Source organism: Dermacentor variabilis, chromosome 4, assembly GCF_050947875.1.
Source record: "Dermacentor variabilis isolate Ectoservices chromosome 4, ASM5094787v1, whole genome shotgun sequence".
Classification (NCBI taxonomy): Eukaryota; Metazoa; Arthropoda; class Arachnida; order Ixodida; family Ixodidae; genus Dermacentor; species Dermacentor variabilis.
Genome location: NC_134571.1, coordinates 96,952,023 through 96,974,054, shown reverse-complemented (window position 1 = coordinate 96,974,054; position 22,032 = coordinate 96,952,023). Strand labels below are relative to the sequence as shown.

The following is a 22,032-nucleotide window of genomic DNA, read 5'->3' as shown; positions in this document are numbered from 1 at the left end:
CATGCGCAGTAGTGACTAGGGTGCGAGAGAGAAAGAAATATCTGCGGCGAGGCGCGCATTGTGACGTTATGTGCCTCCTGGGAGCACTGCCACGACGAAATCGCAAGTTCGCAGCCAGTAAATCTTTCGCTTTAAAATGCCTTGCATGGTATTGGATCTTGCCGTTGAGTGCGGGAGTTGGCCGACATTGAGGAGGATTTTCAGCTGAAACTGGAGGTTTATTTACATTATTTACAGTAAGAACACAAAGAAATTAACAGTAATAAAGTCATTGATGGCCAGCAGCAAATTGGACACTGCGGCCCATGGCAAGAAGCACGAAAGAAATTGAATGAATGAAGGCATGCTTTTTCTGCTCCCTGTCTCTTGCTTTTAACCCGTTCAGTGTCTTGGGGTCACATCTTTTTCGGCCAATCGTCGAGCCCGCTCAGGTGTCGTCATTTTCCTCCAATGGTAGGCGACCGTGCAAGTGCCGTCACATTCGGCCAATGGTGTCGCTCCAAGGGCTCCACTGTTTGAGGGATGACTTGCCACTGGTATTGCCTCCTGATCTGCAACTGCCGTCACAATCGGCAGATGGTGTGGCTCCGAGGGCTTCACGGTGACTTACAGCCCGCATTGCCTTGGTGTTGCATCCCCGTCTGAAAGCACTCAGCTGGAGGAGACGGGTTGTTTTCGAACGAGCTTTCAGAGCTGCAAAGCAGCTTTGCTCGGGACCAGGATCAACTACCTGGAACCGTGCCAGGCTCCCATTGCACTTTCGGGAAGAGTCAAGCAGTGGGACAATAGCTCCACATGCGGCGCATAAGGTGGGGGGCGCCCACTTGTCTGGACATGCGGAGCCTTGGGTGGGGGTCGCCAAATTGTCTGACAGGTCCGGGAACATGTTAGACGCACTACTGCACACCTTAATTGGGTGCGACGGCGACTCGGTGTGGTCTGGTGAACTCGAGTGATGCCAGGAAAAGGGTCCGTATCTAACAATGACTAGGTCCGCCTACAGATTATAACATCCTCCTCCTCTTCAGAAAAAAATGTGGAAATGGCTTTTTGTGAATTGTTTAGTGATTTAATTTCAGACAAGTCTGTATTATCAACAGCAGTTATGAAGCCATTGTTGTCCAGAACATAGTATGTAAAGGTGGGCAAGGTCTTAATAGAATGTGCAAGAGAAGGAGGTAATGATCACTGATGTCAGCTAGTGTTTCTAACTTCCTAACTTGCTTTGTTCACCAGAGGCAAAAAGGAAGTTAGAAAAAGCATTATCAATTAGTGTACTTGTGCCATTAGAGACTTAGCGTGTGAGAAAGTCAATTAAGCAATCATATCTGTAGGAATAAAATAAATTAGTATAGTTAATACAGATGAATGATGTTTATGTTAATTGCAGTGAAATTAATGTTTATATCATCCACTATAAACCTTTTTATTTTTTAGTGATGCAGTATGTAAAATATGATCAGGAATAGTACAGAATTTATTGACTGAGAATGAAGGAGAATACTAAATGTAGCCAAATATGAAATTCCTGTCACCTTGAGGAAGGAACCTCTTATTGAATTCAATCTGAACAGATCTGCAATTAGTAATGATTAAGCATAGGTAATGTCTTCTTCGATAAGCAAGATTAGAAGAAACATATATGGCTGCATAAGCACGACTGTTGGTTAATCTATTGCAGTATTCTGATTTAAAGTTAGAGAAGGAATACAAATTATTTTTGTTATACGTTAGTCAAGTTTCAGTTATAGCAAAACAAACTAGTTAGCCATGTGAGGAAATGATCAATTTCATTGAAGTGTTTATGATCGTTCCTCACACTGAAATGAATAATGGAACTTAATTTGCTTAAGAACGAATTCACTTGATTGGGTTTCAGTAGAGAAGCCATGATTCATAAGTGGTGACACAAAACGGTTTAGTCTACTCTGATTAGGTCAGATTTGTTTCAAATGTGCAAAATTTTGCTGTTATGATTCTTCCTAGCTTTAATTTGGTAGTTGTCAGTACAAGGAACATTCAGTTTTTTTTTTTCTTTCCTCAACATAAGTCCTTTGGAAAAATGAGCCTTGCTACATGGAGACTGATGCTCAGCAACAACAACTAGAGCACTGGAACAGCCAGAGAATCCAATGTCACTAAAACGGAGTATGACTTTATGTGCTTTGCTAACAAAGTCAGCTTTGTTAGCTCTAGAACAGAACCGGGCAATGATGTTTTTCTTGTCATTCGATCTGGTGAGTACACGAGGAACAATGTTGAGCTTGCCAGGCAATACAAGACAGCCAATTCTCTCCCCTACTATTTTCATGATTGCAACACAGTCCTCCCTTTGAGAACAGGGATTGCCTTTGATCTTGACATTGCTAAGGTGAGAGTGCTGTTGAAGCTCCTCAACCTTGCGAGTCAATGAGTGGTTCTGGGATTTCAGTTGCTTGTTTTCAGTGATTAGCATAGCATTTTGGCTATGTAGTTTTTCAACAAGCCCATTCAAGTGAAAAGCACTTGAATCAAAAGAATCAACCTCTTTCTTCAGCTGTACAATATCGATCCCAGAATATCATTCTCAGCAACATCTTACCAAAGACAAGTTCATGTTTACTTACAGCCATGTTGCTAATCTTTACTTCTAGCTCCTCAATTTTCTTTGGCAGTTCTGCAATCGTCAGTACAATATGAGTACTAAATATAATACAAAATAGCAAAATAATAACAAGAAAGCTTCAAGAATTAGCACCAGTACTAGAACCTAGAGGGAAAAAGAATACATGAAACACAAAAAGATCACCTCATGTCATGCACCACACAACACTGAAAAAAAAAAGTCATGTAGGTGCCAGAAAATTTACAATGCTACAGCCACTAACAAAAATATCTGGAATTGTAAAAATGTTGTATGTAGTGGCAGTGAAAACATGAAATTTTTCATATTTGGCAGTACAAATTTAATCAGCGCAACTGCTGAAAATGTGATTGAGCTTCCTTTGCGGCAGGACGTGGTCAAAGCCTCAGGGCCAGGTAACATTCCCTTGGCATTTCTTAAAAGATCTTCAGAAGTAGTACCTTGATTCACGGTTATTATTTTTACTAAATTTTTAGACAAAGGTATGGTGTCCCCAATGACTGGCACTTGGTACAAGTAACCCCAGTATTTAAAAGAAGTCTTTGATGAACTGTAAGTAATTACTGGTCAATATCATTCACCAGTTGCTGTTGCAAAGTGTTAGAGCACATCTTAGTCACTTAATGATTTCTTAGGATGAAACAATATACTTAGTGCCACACAGCTGCTTTAGAGGGGGTACTCCATAACTACATAGTTAGTACTCACAGCCCATGAGCGCACTTCAGTGACCAACAGGGGCGGTTAGGTTGATGCTATTTCCCTTTGAAGACAACACCTAAAATGAATATTCTCGGAATATCTCTACAATAACTAGGTAATTTCATATCTGGTTGGAGCCAACGAAGCCGACAGGAATGGAAGTTCTCCACATAGGCTCCCATTTCAATGTTAAATTTCTGCTGATTTTCACTCCAATATCCCACAGAATTTATATCATTCGTCGCAGCTAGAGAAGAGACCACCCGCCAGTCCGTGAGTGTTTTTTTCACGTAATTATTCATTCTGAAAGTTGAAAAGCAGCGGCTGCCCAGCTAGGCCAACCAGGAGTATGGCCTGTGCCATTTTTGGTTGTACTTAATCCATGCTGAGGTGTGATGGCAGTTGGCTTCCCCGAGGGGCTGGGCAGCCTGAATGGGCACCTTCTATCCATAAAACCTACAAAAAAGGAAGCATGGAATATGGCTACCCGTCAGACCTTTCATTGTCTGAGAGTGATTGTCTGAATGAATGGCTCCATAACACAATGCCGCAGATGCTGTAACGCTGCCAAGCTGGCACTCAACAAAGCTGCCACCCAGGCCAAAACTCGAACCACTCAAGTACTGACCCCACCTCTTCCTGAGAGCGCTTCGAAAATAATATTTCGACCCCAACAAGGGCTCAACATATGTAAGTTCACGGTCATGCAAATTGTGCAAGAGCTTGCTGCAGCATGCAGCCTCAAGGGAGAAGTCATCGGAAAAATAGTCATTACCTGCTCCTACTGGTCACAGAACATCATCATCGCCAGCACAACAAAAAAAGACTTAGCCCTGCAGTTTCGAAAGATCCCTGCAACTCGGCGCGGAAAGATACGAGGTCACCATGTACTTTTCGGCACCCTCTAACTCAGTCAAAGGAGTTGTTCTCGGGGTTCCCACCGGCATCACTGAGAAAAAGACTCATGAGCATCTTAATCTTAGCATTGGATGGCCACACGCAAGGACCATGGGGAAATCTTAATCAGCAATTGCGACTTTTAAAGGCAAAATAATATCTTTTCACATCGGGATACTAGAGACTTTTAGCGTGTCCGCTATACCGGCAAACTGGGGCGGTTTGGGCGGATTACCGGACGGTCGGGGGTGTAAACTTGAGCAGCCAGATTGGTGGCGCCAGCTGGTGGTGCAAAGCTCAACCACCTAAACACAGAGCCAATTACTATATTCTTCTTAGCTGAGGTGTGAGTTTTCGACAGTGGCATAATTGTGAACACAATTACGCCGCTGCCGAAAGTTTGCACCAGCAGCGAAGCAGAATAAAGTAGGTTACTGCAATTTTAGCTCTGTGTTTGTCTGATTGAGCTCTACAACACCAGGCGGCTGCATCGCTCCGGCCGCTCACGTTTATGCCCCCGACCATCCGGTAATCCGCCCAAACTGCCCCGGTTTGCCAGTATAGCGGACGCGCTAAAAGTCTAATAGTAGGAGAGATGCGATGCAAGCCCTACAGACGTTCTGCACAAATCTAACACTTGCGGCCTAATGAGGCACTGCGTGGACATCTTCTCCAACCTGGACTAATCAGTGCGCCAAGCCTATGGCAAATGGGGCCCAAGATCAGAGCACACCTGTACACCCATGTGGCAGCTGTGTGGGGTCCGCACTTGATGGTAAGCAAGGAGTGTTCGTGGTGGGTGCATTGGCTCATAGATCCAGGAAAAGGAGCTGAATTCGTGGACAGTATGCCTACTGAAGATCCAGCTCCAGGGTGTGGTGGACACCCACCCCGGGAAGGCAGCGATTGAGACCCAGATTATCATCAAGATCGTGGTCATGCTCAACACCCAAAATGGGCCCAGGTCAGGACTCCTGGCCACCATTACCAGTGAGCAGCCAGAAGGCCCCAAAAACGAGAATACCTCAGGTGAGCTGGGCAGCAAAGCTTTTCAACAACCACCTGCCATGCACACTACCAGATACACATAGCAACAACCAAAACCCCGAGCAGCAATCACAACTGCAAGGACAACAGCAAATGCAGCTAACAATTTCAGAAACAGATGAAACAAGCCTTAATACAGCAGCTCGCAGCAGAAAATGGAGAGCTTAGAGAATGTTTTGCAAAAAGTCAGTCGTCCCGGACAGATGTGCAACCGACAGTAACACTCTCTCAAGTAGTGAACCAACATGCGATGCAAGCGATGGTAGTGTCAGCTCCTGGAGCATGCCAAAACACGTTGCCAACCAGCGATGCTAGCTTGGAGGAGGACATGCGGAGTGAAGATGCTCGCGCAGAGATTCAAACGGCAGGACAGACAAATCAGTGCGCTAGAATGCAGTGTGCCATGACTGGTGGCAGGTCTTCACACCCTTCGACGTGAAGTAACAGAAAAATTCCAAGAACAGTTTAAAAATATGCAAGAAATAATAGCTGGAATTCATAAGACCTAGTGTCACAAGAAACTGAAAGCATACCTCGATTGCACAGCAATCCTTAAGGATCGACTAGGCCAATCAGATGAACACGGAGAAACCAAATAAGAGACAATGGCCAAGAGCAACCACTACCTGCCCCCACCACCACCACCAGCAGTGGCAGCAATCTTAGAACAGCTGAGAGTGACAAGATAAACATTGTCTTTTTGTGACAGTGAGTCTTTCCGGAACTTTGCTGTTGCAGATATTGCCTGGTTCAGAAACTTGTCTGTATATACAGCAGAACCTCCATTCTTACATTTTAGAAAAAAAAAGTGAGAAAAAAACTTACTAATCGCGAAAACGTACAACCAGAAGTCACTAAAAAATTGGCAGACTCAACTATAGTTGACATCTACATAATGCGAAGCATTGTGTGAATTGTTGCAGCATGAGACGAAAATGCAATCCAAACTGGTGGGGCTCGAGTGGCCCCGAAATGTTAATATTTTTTTACAGTTTTGGTGAGCTTAAGTATGTACTCCTCAAATTCATCCTGGGTCAGCAGCTTCTTCGAGCAGGACATTTTGGTGGAAAGCTTTAACATGCCCACTCAGCGTGAATTGTTGTGGCACAAGACGCGGACAGGCATCAAGTTGGTAGGACCTAGCAACCCGAGACGCGCACTGTTGTTTTCCTATTGCATAGTGTTTTGAGAGTGAAACTGGAAAATGTAAACGAAATCGAGCTGGTGAGCAACACTGAAATACGATGCCTATGATGCTGCCAGAGCGATATGTGATGTTCCCTTTGTGCTACATGCAGCACGGAATCACAGCGCATTCGGATTACAGTAAAAGCTTGTTAATTCGAACCGCAAGGGGAAGCCGCTTTAGTTCGAATTAACGAAAGTTCAAACTAACGAAAGTGAAGGAGAACAACAGTATGCTGCGATTTGGAAGCAGTAGGGCGTGTCAGAAATTTGGTGTATCACAAAGTGATGGCGCGTGCCTCGGGCACACGCCATTTCAAGTTGCAGCTCTGGGTCCGACTGGGCCACACCACCGATGTCTACCGAAACGAACGATAGCCATCAAAAAGAATTGCGGCGGCCAGTACTTCCTAAGCTGAAAAGAGACGTGCACAACCGATGAAGACTGCCGAGACAAAGACGCTGAACATGTGAAGGTGGCGAAGGCCCCGAATCGTCGGTTCTTGATTGCAAGCGCACCTGCGACGCACTTGATTCACTGTGTTTTGGTGGTTGCCGCGTCATTTGCCGCACAACATTAGCACCTACACAAGATTTGCAAAGCCTCAGAGATTCACGATGGGCAAGAAGTCTCGGAGGTCATGGAGAACAAAGAGAAGGCAGCTGCTGCCTTCTGGCCGATCCCGTGCCAGTTAGATTTTTCCCGATTTTGCCTTCTCTCGCCGTTCTCTCCGTTCCGGAGGTGACGCAGCCTTGTGTGTACGCAGTAGGCGTGTATCTCTAGCTGTGTGCCAGGCGCCAAGCCGCCGGCACGGTGGCGCATAGTTCGAATTATCTGTGGCGGAGCCTTCTTGCGTTCGAATTAACGGGCTTTCTTTATACATAGACTTCTGTGGAGCTAGGCCAGATGAAATCGCACAGTTCGACTTATTCATAAATTCAAATTATTGAAGTTCGAATTAACGAGCTTTCACTGTATTACCTGCTAGAAGTGTACAGTACGCTTCAGATGGCACTATGGCCTATGTGCTGCGAGACATATAAGTGAACATGTTTATTGCAATAGGATTGGGTGTGATAGCTGTGAATTTGGTGTGCAACGACCCATGTGGAGATTTGCTCATACTGGAATAAGAAAATTACCCCCGTATTCAGAAATGCATCTTAACTTGAAGACCATGCTCGATTTTATCTAAATGACACCTGTCGTGAACCCAGAAAAAAACACAGCGAGCGTCTTGGGCATGTTCACACCAGGTGTCATTTAAATCAAGTCAAGCATAAGCTTCAAGTTAAGATGCATTTCACGCTTACTGTGTTTCTTTCCCGGTTCACGACAGGCTTCATTTAGATCAAGTCGAGCATGGCCTTCAAGTTAAGATGCCTTTCTGAATACGGGGATTATTGCCCACCAGCGTTTTCACATGAGACGGGTGGGCAAGTATTGTAGAGAAGCTGTTGCAGTGGGTGACTTAGTATTCTCGATCACACGTGCCTTGCGACTTTTCCTGTTTACATAAGATATAGCAGCTGGAAGATGTATCATACAATCGCAGTTTGGCGATCTACTGAACGTTGGTGCCACAAGATTGCGTTTTTAAGGAACATATGAACCAGTAAAAAATAACCGTAACTGTATTAGGTCATTTTTGTGTTCTCAATCGTGAACGTTGGTGCTGGGAAATCATACTAATAGAATCATATTAACGAGGTGCTACTGTACTTGATTGAAGCATGCACCCATCTTGCACTTCTTTATTATGGAAAAGTTCCCAACCGGAGATTCAGGAACTGACAAGGGAAACGTTTTTGCAAACAGCAATTTTTGTAAAAATTGGCGCAACAGTCTTAAAATGACCCCAAATTCATAAAGTTTATGAAAGATTTGAAGATATGGGAGAGTTGGCAATGTTGTAACTCTCTCATGCTTGGACTTATGTCCACAATATTATGAAAATAAATAAGGTGTTATCAACAATGAACCTCTCAGGCTAGCATTCGGGCAAAATATTCGACTGTGGCAAAGACACAGCACACTTTTTCAAGTTCTCTATAGTAATATGAGCTCAACATTGAACAGTTCTCTCATGCATGTTTGCTCTTTACTAAGGATAAAGAAAGAAGCTCAGTTCATGATGTGTTGTTCTTCAAAAGCCCACGCTGACTGAACTCTTTTCAAACAACTCCACCTTGAACTTGCACTTCCAAAAGAACTCTGCATATTAATTATTCCAAGGGTTCCTTTGGTGATCACATTTAATGCATTCAATAGTGAGAGTGTCATGAATGATTGCCGAGTATCATTGGCGGTTGTAAATTTTTCCCCTCTGGCAACGAGGAGACTGCCCACAAAGTGTTTGAGAGCTATCACATGCAAGCTGTGAGCATGCCATGCCACTTAAAACGCTGCCATCGACTATGAATTTGCTGCCATGAACTGCAAGTATTTTTATCTTGACATTGGGCAAAATACATTCTGATGTGTCATGCATTAGGGCAGGTGCATATGATAATGCACTGACAATTTTTCCCACCAACTTGCAGAATAAAGTATCTAATTGTTTTCTGGACTTCTGGTTCTTGAAATTTTGGTGACCCTCTGCAAGTCTGATCATTCATTCAACAACTGTTACTGTTAAAATAAAATTTAATAATTTTTTTTTTAAGGACCCATAAATATTCCAGCCCATTGAAGGCATTGCAGATGTGATTTTCAATTTAAAAAATCTTCAAACTTCTTAAGAATCTGTATGAACTATGCACTAGAGAAAAATGTAACACCAGTGCCTTCAGAATTGTCGATGTCTTACATGAACATGTAGGAATAAAAAAAGCAGATGGGTCTTAAAAACTGGCATACAATTTAACTTTCTGACAAATATCTCCCATAGCAAGTGTTTTTAATTGCAATAACAAATTAAACTTCCTAATGTCGGCACTGAAATTCTCTTGGAGCATCCAACAGCATAAAATGCTAAGGATAGTGGAAGTAAGAAAGTGAAAAATTAAGTTTATAAACAGACAATTGCAAAGATCACTTCCATAGGTGCAAGTAAAAAAATAACAACATATAAACAATGTTTAACAATGCATTCACAAAGCACACTGATCTTGTAATGCTCCAAAAAAAGACTGTGAGATGAATTCTAATTAAACACAAATTATTTCAATTACTGTAAAGAAAGGCTTACATCCAAGAATAATGTGACATGGTTCAGACAGAGTAATATGAAACAAAGCACCAAGAAAGAGTACACATCTTAAAGGCAACAGGCAATAAAAATATGAGATGAATATAAAAGATCACATATTATCAAATGCCCAGAAAAAGTACTGAAACCACAGTCAGTGATGAAGAAAAATTCACAAAGACACAGCAACGAACAAAGGCCATCGCACATTCTAAATGCTGCTACATAGTGGAAGTGTGAATATAGCATTGTTAACCTATTGGTGATACACATGCAGGTAGAGAAAGTGGACAACAACAGCATGGCCGAGAATAAACTCCTCATGCCAGCCACAAGGCAAAATACCTTATGCACAGCCCTTGCTGAAAGAAACAGAATCACCATGTTATTGACAGCAGCGGAACATAAAATGTCTTGTTGGCCTCGTGCTGTGTTGGCATCAGTCAAAGCATCAGAGAGTATTTACTCCTCACAGTTTTACAGCACTAAGGATTCCTCAAGGATGAAGGAACATTTGTGTTCCTATTGGCTTCACTTCCTTTGATCACAGCTTTACAAAACTAATAATTCCTCAAAGACAAAGGAGCACTTGTGCTCCTATTGGCTTCACTTCCTTTGACAAGGCTGTACATACAATACCTTATAAAACTTTGCATAGCACCACTCATATGACCCAATAAAGTTCCACATGCTACCACAATGTACTGATAGAATCAGCAGCAAAAAAAAGTGACAGGACAAGGTAGCATGACGGTATATCTAAATGGATAAATGTACCCTCAAGCTAAACAGCAGATTCATAGAAGCACCTGCAGAAAAAGTGACACAGTAAAGAAGTTCACCTTAGCCCTAAGTAATGCGGAGAATAGGTACTCACAATAAGCTTTCAGAGTTAGAAGCCAATACAATTTTACAGATAAATATAGGGTGGAAGCCACAGTACAGGTGTTATCTGGAATTAAGTACGTAATAAGCATTGCTATGGACAAGGAGCCACATGGTACTGGTTCTGAGTACCCCAATTTCAATTGTTCTATCAGTCCATTGCCACTAAGTTGAACACTATGGCATGGCGCAATCGTATACATTACCCTATGTTTCAAGAGAGGAAGAAAGACAAGTACATAGTTAAGCCAGAAGTGATAATTGAGTGTTTCAAGGTGTCTTTTGTTGAGACAATATGTAGATGGCAAAATTACTTAAAGATGAGACAGGACTGCTGGTTATCTTTCACTTTCAAATTATTGTATGCAGCAAAGGAGTGGTGAGTGCAGAGAAAAAGGTCCCAACAAGATGTTGAAATAGGCTGTTCTGTGAGAGCAGCCATATTGCTTAAAAGGAAACTGAAACTCCTTTTGAAAAATGTGAGGTTTCAGCAAATTACTAGTTTCTCAACCCCTAAATACAAAAATCCCTGTTTAACTGGCCACAGGTCACTGCAAGTCACTTTTTCTAACAAAGACGAGCAGCAGCAGTGGCTGCAAGAGACACCACAGGTTGCTTAATGGGCTCTAATTGGTCAATTAGGAGTATAGTGACATTATCAAAAAAAAAAAAATGCTGAGGTGTGTGATTCGTACACAGTGCTGAATATCTTCCACTATGTCTTGCACACTCCAGAACGTTCCACATTTTATCACTAAAGTGGAGTTTATACTTTGTCAAGAGCTTGTTGCTGCTGTGTCCCCCCTAAATTAGTTTGCAATGAACATGGCTGTAGTAGTTTGAACAACTGCTATGCAGTGAGGCATGATGCAAGCAGCAGTGTAACACTAGGCCCATTGCCACTATTTTGTTGAGCCTCAATTGAGCCACTGCCCACACAGAGATGCAGCAAATGTCTGCATATAGACGCAGCTTGGACTTCCATGCACTGAAACGACAGCTCACTGCTTGTCAGTCCCTGCGACGGGACTCCTCAAGTGCACAGGCTTTTTATGATAGATTTTATTTTGAGAAACAAATCAAACAACCATGACTTACTCAATGAACAATTTCTGTCTCAATTTCTGTCCGAATGAGCAGGTCATTATTGAAGTATTATACAAAAAAGCATGTCGCTAGTGAAACTACAGTGTCCATATTTCACAGCCATTGCTGTTTGTCACAAGGGTCACAACATGTAGGATGGGCAGGGCAAATGGTGACAATGGTACAATTTTTACTGCTCTAATTTGCCACATCCGCCAACAGCACTGTCATATATATGTCATGCATCGTTGCCAGCGCTCAACATTAGGGGAGTGAGAATATTGAATATTACAGAATCGAATCGAATCGTGGACATTTGAACAATTCGATTTGCGAATCGAATACCTAGTGTAGAGACTCGCGCAGTACCACACGTTGTGTGCACTGTTGAGCCCCTCGTGCTCGATGCCGCCTAAGTGAACGTTTTACTTCATTCTTGGCACAAAAGGAGTGCCGAGGGTGTCACGGACGGGCTGCCCCGGCTGATGTGGCTGCGGACTCTCACTGTTATCGCTCTTCGACGTCGGCCTAATGTGGGGATCGCATTGACGATGCAAGGGAGCATGCATGTACTGCCAAGGTGGCTGTTGTAGCAACGATAAATGGCAACTTTGTGCTTACAGAGTGTTACCCCAATCAAATGTGAAGTAAAACTGCTAAATGAACTCCTCCGGACCGGAGCCATGATTCGCACCAACCATGCTCGTTTGATACGCACGAGCAATAGTGGTAATCGCTGTAAGAGTTTCGAACAAACTGATTGCAGTTTTAAAGTTCTTTTTTAACTTCTCTCTTTTTTACCACAGCAGTGAATTGTCTATTCACATTATTGTGGTGTGAGTGGAAGCCACATGACCATGACTCATGGTGGTCACACAGCAGAGAACTACGTACCTAAAAATTTAAAGAATAAATAAAGTGCAAGCCTGTGTCATGAGCTTGTGATGCTAGAAATAGGTTTAGTGCATTCTGCATTTGATGGTTTACTCAAGTCAATGCCGTAACTGGTGATGCTATATCGAGTGTGTTTTATGCACAAGCGTTTATACATGTGACCTTGATTCTCGGGCAGGAGGTGGGGATCCCTCAAGAAGAAGGGTGTTCAAATGTTTTTACGCCGTGGAACGGCTTCATAGCTGGATAAATGTCATCGCATGACCTATGCATCAAATTTGTCTGTTGGCAATGCCCAAACCTGGTGAGGGGCTTTTTAACTTGGAAGTATTCGCTTAGGTAGTAGTATACTTGGAGGGCACAACAAATATTGATCACTGGCCTAACATTTGTAATTTATCATGAATATTTTACTGAACACACAAATGCATGGAAGGTGTAGTTTACAGACAACTGACGCTAATTTTTCTGTGCCTTCACATGAAGGCATACCATAAGAATATGGCTACTGTAATGCAAGCAATGTCACTACAATAAATGTCCCTACAACTTGTTAGACTATGACGGAACATCCTGTGAAGTTGCCTAGCAGTTCAACATATGAGAACACGGTGCAACACTCGCTTCCTGATGCACTAGAATGCCATGCAGCATATTATGCAGGAAGGTAGATTCATAATTAGACTCTAATACATAATGCGCACATACATGATTGGTGGCCTATTGACTGGTGTGGTGGTGGTGTTTCTTTATGTGTCTGTTTAAGTCAAAAGACTGCACAAATGACTTGAAGCAGACTGTGCAGCAGTATGGTCGTTCACCCGTGTGGGTGCGTGTGTGCCTCTTCAGGTGGCTGTTATTCACAAAAGTCAGAGGGCACAAAGGGCACCGATATTGCCGTTCACCTGAGTGGATGCACAAATGATCATTCAGGATGTGCCTTTGTGAGAAGCTCAGAGGGCATGAAGGGCACTGAAATGGCTTCTCGCCTGTGTGGATGCGCAGGTGTTCCTTCAGCTTGGACCTTTGTGAGCAACTCTGAGGGCACAAATGGCATTGAAATGGACGCTCACCTGTGTGGACCCTGTTATGTTTTTTCAGATCAAACAGTCTTTTAGTTTCATAGTCACAGAAATCACAGTGGTGGAAGAGTCCTTGCTGCGACTTGTCATCCTCGGCAGTTGTTAGAGAGGAAGAATGACTTGATCCTGCACAATGAAAAGAAAACCACTCACAAAATGCCACAATCCAAACGCACAGATGCTAGTGCTAATCATGAGTTTTTGTTCATCCAGTAGGTCTTGACGATGACCCCACGAAAGATCAAACAAAGCACAGCTTGTTGACTTTCCTCATTTGCTCAATACTTATGTCATTACTAAATGACCACATTTGTGAAATCCAAACATACTTTCAGTGAAAAAAAGTTTTGTGTTGTAATATTGATTAAAGTGGGAGAGGTGGACTGTGGCACTAGCATGTGCTGTCAGTTCTTCCGCCAAATACAACAACTATGTTTTCATGCTAAGCTGTCATGGTGCAGCAAAAGCTTTCGTGATATGCTTAATAACATTCACATAAAAACAATATGCACACCACAGTGCGTAAAAAATACTAAAGTCACTTTCAGCTATTTAGGATACATTCTTTCCAACTTCCCAAATTTCAAGCTTGATACACACACAACCATACACAATATTCGCATATGTTACCCATTGTGTTAATGTGAACTTTCTCATTTAGTTTTGCACCCTAAGTCGCAGCCAATGCTTATATGATGAAAGCTATATAAGTGAATGTGCCACTATCAAAATAATAGAAGTCCTAAGCATCTGGTGTTCCCACTGGGATGCCAAAATAATCACTTTCTTGGACAAGCATAACCTCCTCAATCACAATGTTGATAGCAATGCAAACTTATAAATGTGGGGTCTCCCTTTTACACTGACCATAAAAAGAAAGAAATCCCCCTTTTCTTCTAAGGGATGAACCACTATCCGGTCCCTTAGGCGACAACAAGCACACTTGCACAAGTAGGCCATGAATGGAGACCGGATGCTCTTGGTCAAGCATGCTTCATTCTTACAAGCATCTTGTGGTTTCAGGCTGATTCATCTTCTGCGCTATTTACTGCAAACAGTCAGTGAAATAACTTTCTCTGCACAACACATGTGCCCCAGATGTAATGCCTGGTCTAAACTAATATTTTGCAAATGGGTTCCAAAGTATATGGCAGGAATCTGTGCTTCACATCTAGAACACAGCAATGATGAATAATCAGTACAGCAAAACCCACTTATAACAATACCACTTTTATCAATATGTCAACTATAACATTGAGCAGTCGAGGTACCCTCTGTTTTTGTATGTGTCCTATGGTGAATAAACTGCTCACTACAATGCCCCGATGCCTCGTTATCGGTCATAACAATTAAGTCTGCCTACTAGGTGTGTGCACTGAAAGAAAAAAAAAATGCTATATCCTTAAACAAAGAAGATGCAAGCCGCCGGATTTGCTGGAATGCCCCACAGCTTCACCACACCTACCTTTGTGCTGCGCACCCCGCATGACATGCCTTCAATGCATTGCTGGCCTTGTGCAACCCCTCTCCTGTCTCCTTTCCACCCCTCCAATGTCGACTCGTGCATTGGAAAGGCGGAGGAGAAACAGGCGAGAGATGCTCGAGGCTGGCAATTCGATGCAGGCGTGCCATGTGGGTTGTGTGGCACAAAGGCAGGTGTGGAGCATGCAAATGCAGCAGCTCACTTTTCTCTTTTTTGTTCTTTTTGTTGATTTCACATTAATTTTCTGTTTGAGGGAGACACCCAGTAACCAGATTTTATTGCTATAGCCCATAATGCAGCATGGGAACATTCTAGTAAGTGGCTTGTTTTACCATAGAACACACCAAAGTTCACAGTGCCAACACTTCTCATTGTTACATCTGAGTATTGTTAAAACCTGTAATGCCATAAGTGGGTTCGACTGTACTTCTTCCTAACAAAAGTCAATGTTTGTCCCTTCTGCACTTTTTTTTGCGCAACCAGGTTATAACAATCACCAGTTATAACAATGTCATTTTCTTGGCACTTGAATATTGTTATAAACGGGTTCGACTGTATGTATGCATAGTGCCGTCAGATGCTGCTACAGCATTGTTCATTCACTTCCATCATTTGAGTCCTTTTAATGCTAAGCAGGAAGGGGAAAAAAAAGCTACACATGTCAATAATGAACAGTGAAGAATAATATGATGCACATGTCACAAAAAGGTAAGCCAAGTATGTTGTCTCGCTGTGCAAGAGCTAGCATAACTCAGAACATGCAATGCTCACCATAAATGCACTCCACGGCCAGATCCAGCGTTAAGAATAAAACAATGTGCCATAGTACACCATTGTTGTTACCAGACAAAGGAATACAACACAATAGCCATTGAACAGCATAAAATAAATTGTATGAGGCATTGTCTAGTACTCCATGCAATACTGAAATGGGCCACTGAGATTATAGCACTCATGCGCTCATATGTTTAGTTTTATCCAAGATGGTACATTACTGCACTGTGTAACCACAGTGAGCAATGCACAGCTAATTTTTGGAGTTTATAAATGTAAAGACACATGCTGAGAAGTGATTTTAGTATTCAGAAACACTCATCAAAAACTGGCACATACTCTTGCCTCTTGTACAATAGCAATGTGTACAGTGTATATGTCACCGCATAGCTCAGTCAAAATACAACCTCATGCAGATATAAGTGGAGAAATATCCCACACTGGTAACAGCATGACTGTAGTTGAACCAATGAAGAAATGAAATAAGAACACGAATCGTAACACTCCACAAAAAGTTTGAATTGTTGATGAATATCTAATAACAAGTGCATTCAATGGCAAAAATAAATGCACTTCCAAGTGCCATTACTTAACTTCTCATGGAACATCCAACGCAACAAAATGTAAAAAAAAAGTACATGAAAAGATGATTACATGCTGTTAGTGAAGAATTAACATATCAAGAAGAATTAACAATGCACATTCAGTAAACACGGTAATTTCATAATAGGAAAAAATACAGAACGCCGACCAAAATGGGGTTGTCAAAAAATGTTTAACGTTTCGGCTTCCACACGGAAGCCTTCTTCAGGAAGCGCTGTTCCACATGGAAGCCTATTATGCCATTACTTCCTGACCAGACGAGATTACATCGAATTCTTAATTTCACATGGTAATTTATTTAGCTCTCTGAAACACAATGTGAATGGAATTCTTAGTCAAGAGGCGAAATGCAAAAACGCTTGTGTCCAGTCCATTGGGGGCACGTTAAAGATCCCCTGTGGTCAAAATGATTCTGGAGTACGCCACTACGGTGCACCTCATAATCAAATTGTGGTTTTTGCATGCAAAACTGCAGAACTCATTCGAATTCTTAGTCAAAGTTAAATACTCAATAGCTGCAAAACACCTTTGCGCAAGAAAACAATTAAATTCCTCAAACAGAATATAATAAAGAAAAACCAAGATGCAACAAAAACATGAGCCTACAAGAAAAAGATCATATCTGCACCATAGATATCATGGTGCATCATGGTGATATCAAGGATACCATGCACCATAGAACATACTGAGGACCAGAAATTCAATGATTGTTTCATATCAGTCCAAAGAATCAAAGAATCAAAGAATCAAAAAATTTATTATTAGAAGTTGGGTCACAATTGCAAGTACTTAGTATGCAGAAGGAGGTCCCATAGTCAAAGACTGTATCGGGACCTCCTGTACAAGAACGGTTATTGTAGTTAACATCTAAAGGCAACAACAGCATATAATAAGGAAGTATACAAGCAACAGGAAAAGAACGGTTACAGAACAAAATACATGATTGATTACAAAAAAATAACAAGGTTTAGCATATCTCATGGTAGCAGCAAAATTGTGCGCGAACAAAATACCAGCAGTTTATTTACAACAACAAAGGAAAAAAAAAAAGAGGAAAAAAAAAAGAAAAACAAAAAAGAGAAGAAAAAAGCGAACAATGACCGACTACAGTAATCCTTGTCGTTAATCTAACAATAAAAAATACATTTTTAGTTCTCTTTTAAAATGTGATAAAGATCTTGAGTTTTTTATTGTGAAAGGAAGCGTGTTCCATATTGATATGGAAGAGAATTCTACAGACTGCTTACCATAGTTAGTACGGATTCTTGGTAAAAGAAAATTATTATTCAACGCAAATCTGGTGGTACTATGAATCATCAGGTTAGAAGGCGAAAATGGGATCGATGGTAGCTCATTATTCACAAATCTGTAGAAAAAAATACCTAGGTTGTATTTAGTGAGTCCAGATATGGTAAGAATGTTATTCTGGCGTAGTAGGGAAGTGGCATTAGAAAAGCGTGGGCTGTAAGTAATTATTCTTATGGCTCGGTTCTGAACTGTCTGGAGAGATGCAGTATGAGTATTATAGGTGTTACCCCAACATATTATGCCATAAGTAATGTGAGAGTGGACAAAAGAGTGGTAAAGCGAGAGTAATGTGGCACGTGAGAAGTAAGGGCGTGTTTTAATTAAGATGCGTATACCATAAGCTATTTTCTTTTTTATGTTAGCAATGTGATTGTGATATTTCAAATTACAATCAAGTAGAATACCAAGAAAAGATGAACATGAACTTGGAGGAAGGCGGTGAGAACCGAAAGTGATAGGTGGAATGGATGGTATGTTTCGCTGATGAGAAGAGAATACAACAAATTTAGTCTTAGTTGCATTAATAGATAACATGTTAACATTACACCACCTTAGGATATTTTCTAAGTCAGCATTTAACTTATTAACGAGAGATGAGATATCTTTATGAAATGTGAATATAGTGGTGTCATCTGCGTACAGAATGCATTTTGTGGAAGAGAGACAGTTAGGTAAATCATTAATATAAACCAAGAATAGAAGTGGACCCAGGATAGATCCCTGGGGCACACCAACGTTAGTAATTCGCTGTCTAGAATAAGCGTTGGAAATGGAAACAACTTGAACTCTGTTATATAAGTAGCTTTATAGTAGTGAGAGGGCAGGCCCACAAATGCCAATAGCTTCGAGCTTCGAAAAAAGGATATTATGATTTATGCTATCAAATGCTTGCGTTAAATCGATAAAAACTGAAGCGGCGAGAAATCCTTCGTCGATTAATTTTTTTAGTTGATCAGTAAGATGAATAAGTGCCATCTCTGTGGAATATCCGTGGCGAAAACCAAACTGGCATGAAGAGAGAATATTAAATTTGGAAAGGTATTTCGTTAGCCGTATTTCAATTAGTTTCTCAATAACTTTCCCAAAGAATGGTAGAATGCAAATAGGTCGGTAATTATTTATTAATGAGCTATCGCCTTTCTTAAAAACTGGGATGACTTTGCCACGCTTAAGTTCAGAAGGAAATAAACCAGTCTTGAAAAATAAATTAACAATAAATGAAAGTATATCTGAAATTAAGTGCACAATTAATTTAATGTTAGCAGGGTGGATTTCATCAATTCCAGCGCTTGTCACTTTTAGATTATTTATAACTGCAGTTATTTCTTCCGGCGTTGTAGGAAATAAAAAGAATGAATGAGGAAGACGGTTCATGCTGATGGTCTGTGTAGAGGAAGGTAAAGTGTTAGGAAAGAAAAAACTACTAAAAGCCTCAGCCATATCTGCAGGGGAATTTAGCTCGACTCCATTATTTAAAATTCTAGATACGTGGTTTAGTCGTGTGTTCCTGTTTAAGAAAGAGTTGACGATGTCCCATTTTTTTTTTACTGTTATTAGCCGCCTGTAAAATTTTTTGCTCGAAATACAGTCGCTTAGCTGATTTTAGTTTACAGGTAAGAGTGTTACAGAAGTTTTTATATCGGGCACGTAAGTTCATGTTAAACGGTTGCCTTTTGGTCTTCCTATATAAGTTATCCCGTTTACGTAAAGCTGTTAATAACTGCTGCGAGATCCATGGATTGTGAGAAAATGCTACAGTTTTTTTACATTTCTTTTTGCAGGTGAACTGCCGTAGGTATGATATAATACGTGAAAAAAATGTGGAAAATGCTTTCTGTGGGTCGTTTAGTGATTTAATTTCAGACCAATTTGTATTAGCAACAGCAGTTATGAAGCCGACTTTGTCCAGAACGTCTTTAGTATGTGTAAGTGGGCAAGGTCGTACGTTGGAGTTAAAGCGTAAGAGCAGGGGATAATGATCAGTAATGTCGATGTGCAAAACTCTTGCCTCTGGTGAATGAAGGAGATTAGAAAGAGCATGATCACTAAGTGTACCAGTGCCGTTAGAAACTTCCCGTGTGGGGACGTCAATTAAACAATCATATCCGTAGCTATGGAACAAACTAGTATAGTGAATACATATGGGTGATGTTTCATCTAGTAAATTAATATTTATATCACCCATCATAACAACATTCTTATTTTCTAGTGATATAGTGTGTAAGATATGATCAAGATTAGTACAGAAATCATTAACTGATGATGAAGGAGAACGGTAAATGCAGCCAAATATGAAATCCTTGTTGTCCTGAGCAAGAAAGCAGTTACTGAATTCCAGCTTCACTAGTTCATATTCTATGGGATGGCGTAATCTTAGCCAGATTAGAGTTTTAAGACAGACTCTGGCAAGAAGCTCAGAAAGCATGAAGTGCCCTGAAATTTGTTCTTGCTTTTGTTGATGTGGCCTGCTGCGGTTTCTTAGTGGTTATGGTGCTGTGTTGCTAAGCACGAGGTCATGGAATCAAATCACGGCCGTGGCGGCTGCATTTTGATGGGGGCGAAATGCAAGAATGGTCATGCACTTAGATTTAGGTTCACGTTAAAGAACTCCAGATGGTCAAAATTAATCCGAGTCCTCTGCTATGATGTGCCTCATAATTAGATCATGGTTTTGCCTCATAACCCCCCCCCCCCCCCTTCGCTTTATTTTAATGTGTAGCTGTTCTTTGAGCTTAGACCTTCGCGAGAAGCTCTAAGGGTACAAATGACACTTAAATGGATTCTTGCCTGTGTGGACCCTTCTGTGTGCTTTCAGACATAACAATTTTTCAGTTGTGTAGTCAAAGAACTCACAGTGGTGGAGGTGTCCTTTCTGTGACTACTCATCCTCATCAGTTGTTGGAGAGGAATAATGACTTGGTCCTGCACAATGAAACAATAAAAACCCAACTACAATTACAAAATGCAAAAGAAATAAGAGAAGATAAATAATAATGCCAAGGATTATTTCTTTATTTTTTTCAAGTGGTCTTGAGGAAGATTTCAGGTAAGATAATAAATAAAAGCATGGCTGACCAACTTTTGTCATTTGGTCAATAATCTGATTAATTTGTTTATTTACTTATTTATTTATTTATTTACTTATTTATTTATTTATTTATTCATTTATTTCAGAAGTACTGCTAGCCCTGATAGGGCCATAAGCAGGAGACTGATTAATGGGTTTTTATGGTGCAAGGGCCACCTCTGGCCAAAGAGCGCCAAACACATTACAGTGAGAAAACAAAAATAATGTAAAACAATACACTTAATGTAAAATAAGGCATGAAAGAGTGTATCATGTGGACAGAAAACAGTGGATCCTATACATCTGAAACAACGGAAAAACACACAATTAAAAAATATAGTAATAAAAATAACTGTGCGTACATTTGAGCAATAACAGTGAACTGCAAGAAAAATCACCATCAGTTGTGGCTGAAAATAGTGGCCAATGCCTGAAATGAGATAATAGTACAAAAAAATAAAATGAGCGCTGTTAAGATTGCCCCCTAAGTGTGGATATGAATGACTGCACGTCTATACACGCAACTGTTTTTGCGGGCAGACAATTCCATTCTGTAACAGTGCCCGGGAAGAATGAGTTTTTGAATGCATTCTTTTTACCAGTGTATTCCCTCAGTTCCTTTGAATGCTGGGAGCGTGTGGAGCACTGTGTGATTGATGAAAAGCACCTTTGTCAATGCCTAGCTTCCCATAGTAAATAAAAAAAACATTTATTTGACTCTGTTATTACATTGTCGTGTCTGTAATAACTCGATATTTGCCTGTTTTAAATAAGTGCACAGTAAGATGTGACAGCTATGCAAATTGTATACAAACATAATTGCCTTTCTTTGGATGCTTTCAAGTTTTCTAACGTTACTTTGACTACAGGAATCTCAAACCACTGAACTAATTCGAGGATGTGGTAAATAAGTGTTTTGTATAAAAGTAACCTTATTTCTGGTGTGGACCTTCTCAGAGACCTTCTTAAGAAGCCCAATTGCAGTAAGGCTTTCTTTCCAACGTAGGAGACATGTTTGTTCTATTTAAAATCTGAGCTGAATATGACACCTAAATACTTAAAAGACATTACAAAAGAGAGTTTATGGTCATGCGTAGACAGATTAAAGGGGATGCCATTTCCGCATTATAGTCAAAGCCCATTGATTTTTCATAATTTACTTTCATTCGCATTGTTGTGCAACAGGAACATATTTTTAATAATGC

General features: G+C 40.9%; 1 protein-coding gene across 7 annotated transcripts in view; it reads right to left on the bottom strand.

Moving 5' to 3' along the window:
• The window catches only part of LOC142579551 (uncharacterized), a 32,221-nt gene extending 10,735 nt beyond the window's left edge, over window positions 1–21,486 (bottom strand). For 4 of the 7 annotated variants that reach the window (XR_012827401.1, XR_012827400.1, XR_012827402.1 and 1 more), the window contains exons 1-2: window positions 15,058–15,135; window positions 13,584–13,718 (exon numbers count right to left, since the gene is read on the bottom strand). Coding sequence is in view for 1 of the 7 variants with exons in the window: in XM_075689886.1 (XP_075546001.1) it covers window positions 13,584–13,718; window positions 15,058–15,079 (157 nt within the window). In the remaining 6 variants the exon portion in view is untranslated. The other 3 variants (XR_012827403.1, XR_012827405.1, XR_012827404.1) reach the window with 3 other exon arrangements.
• Window positions 21,487–22,032: the final 546 nt, after the last annotated feature.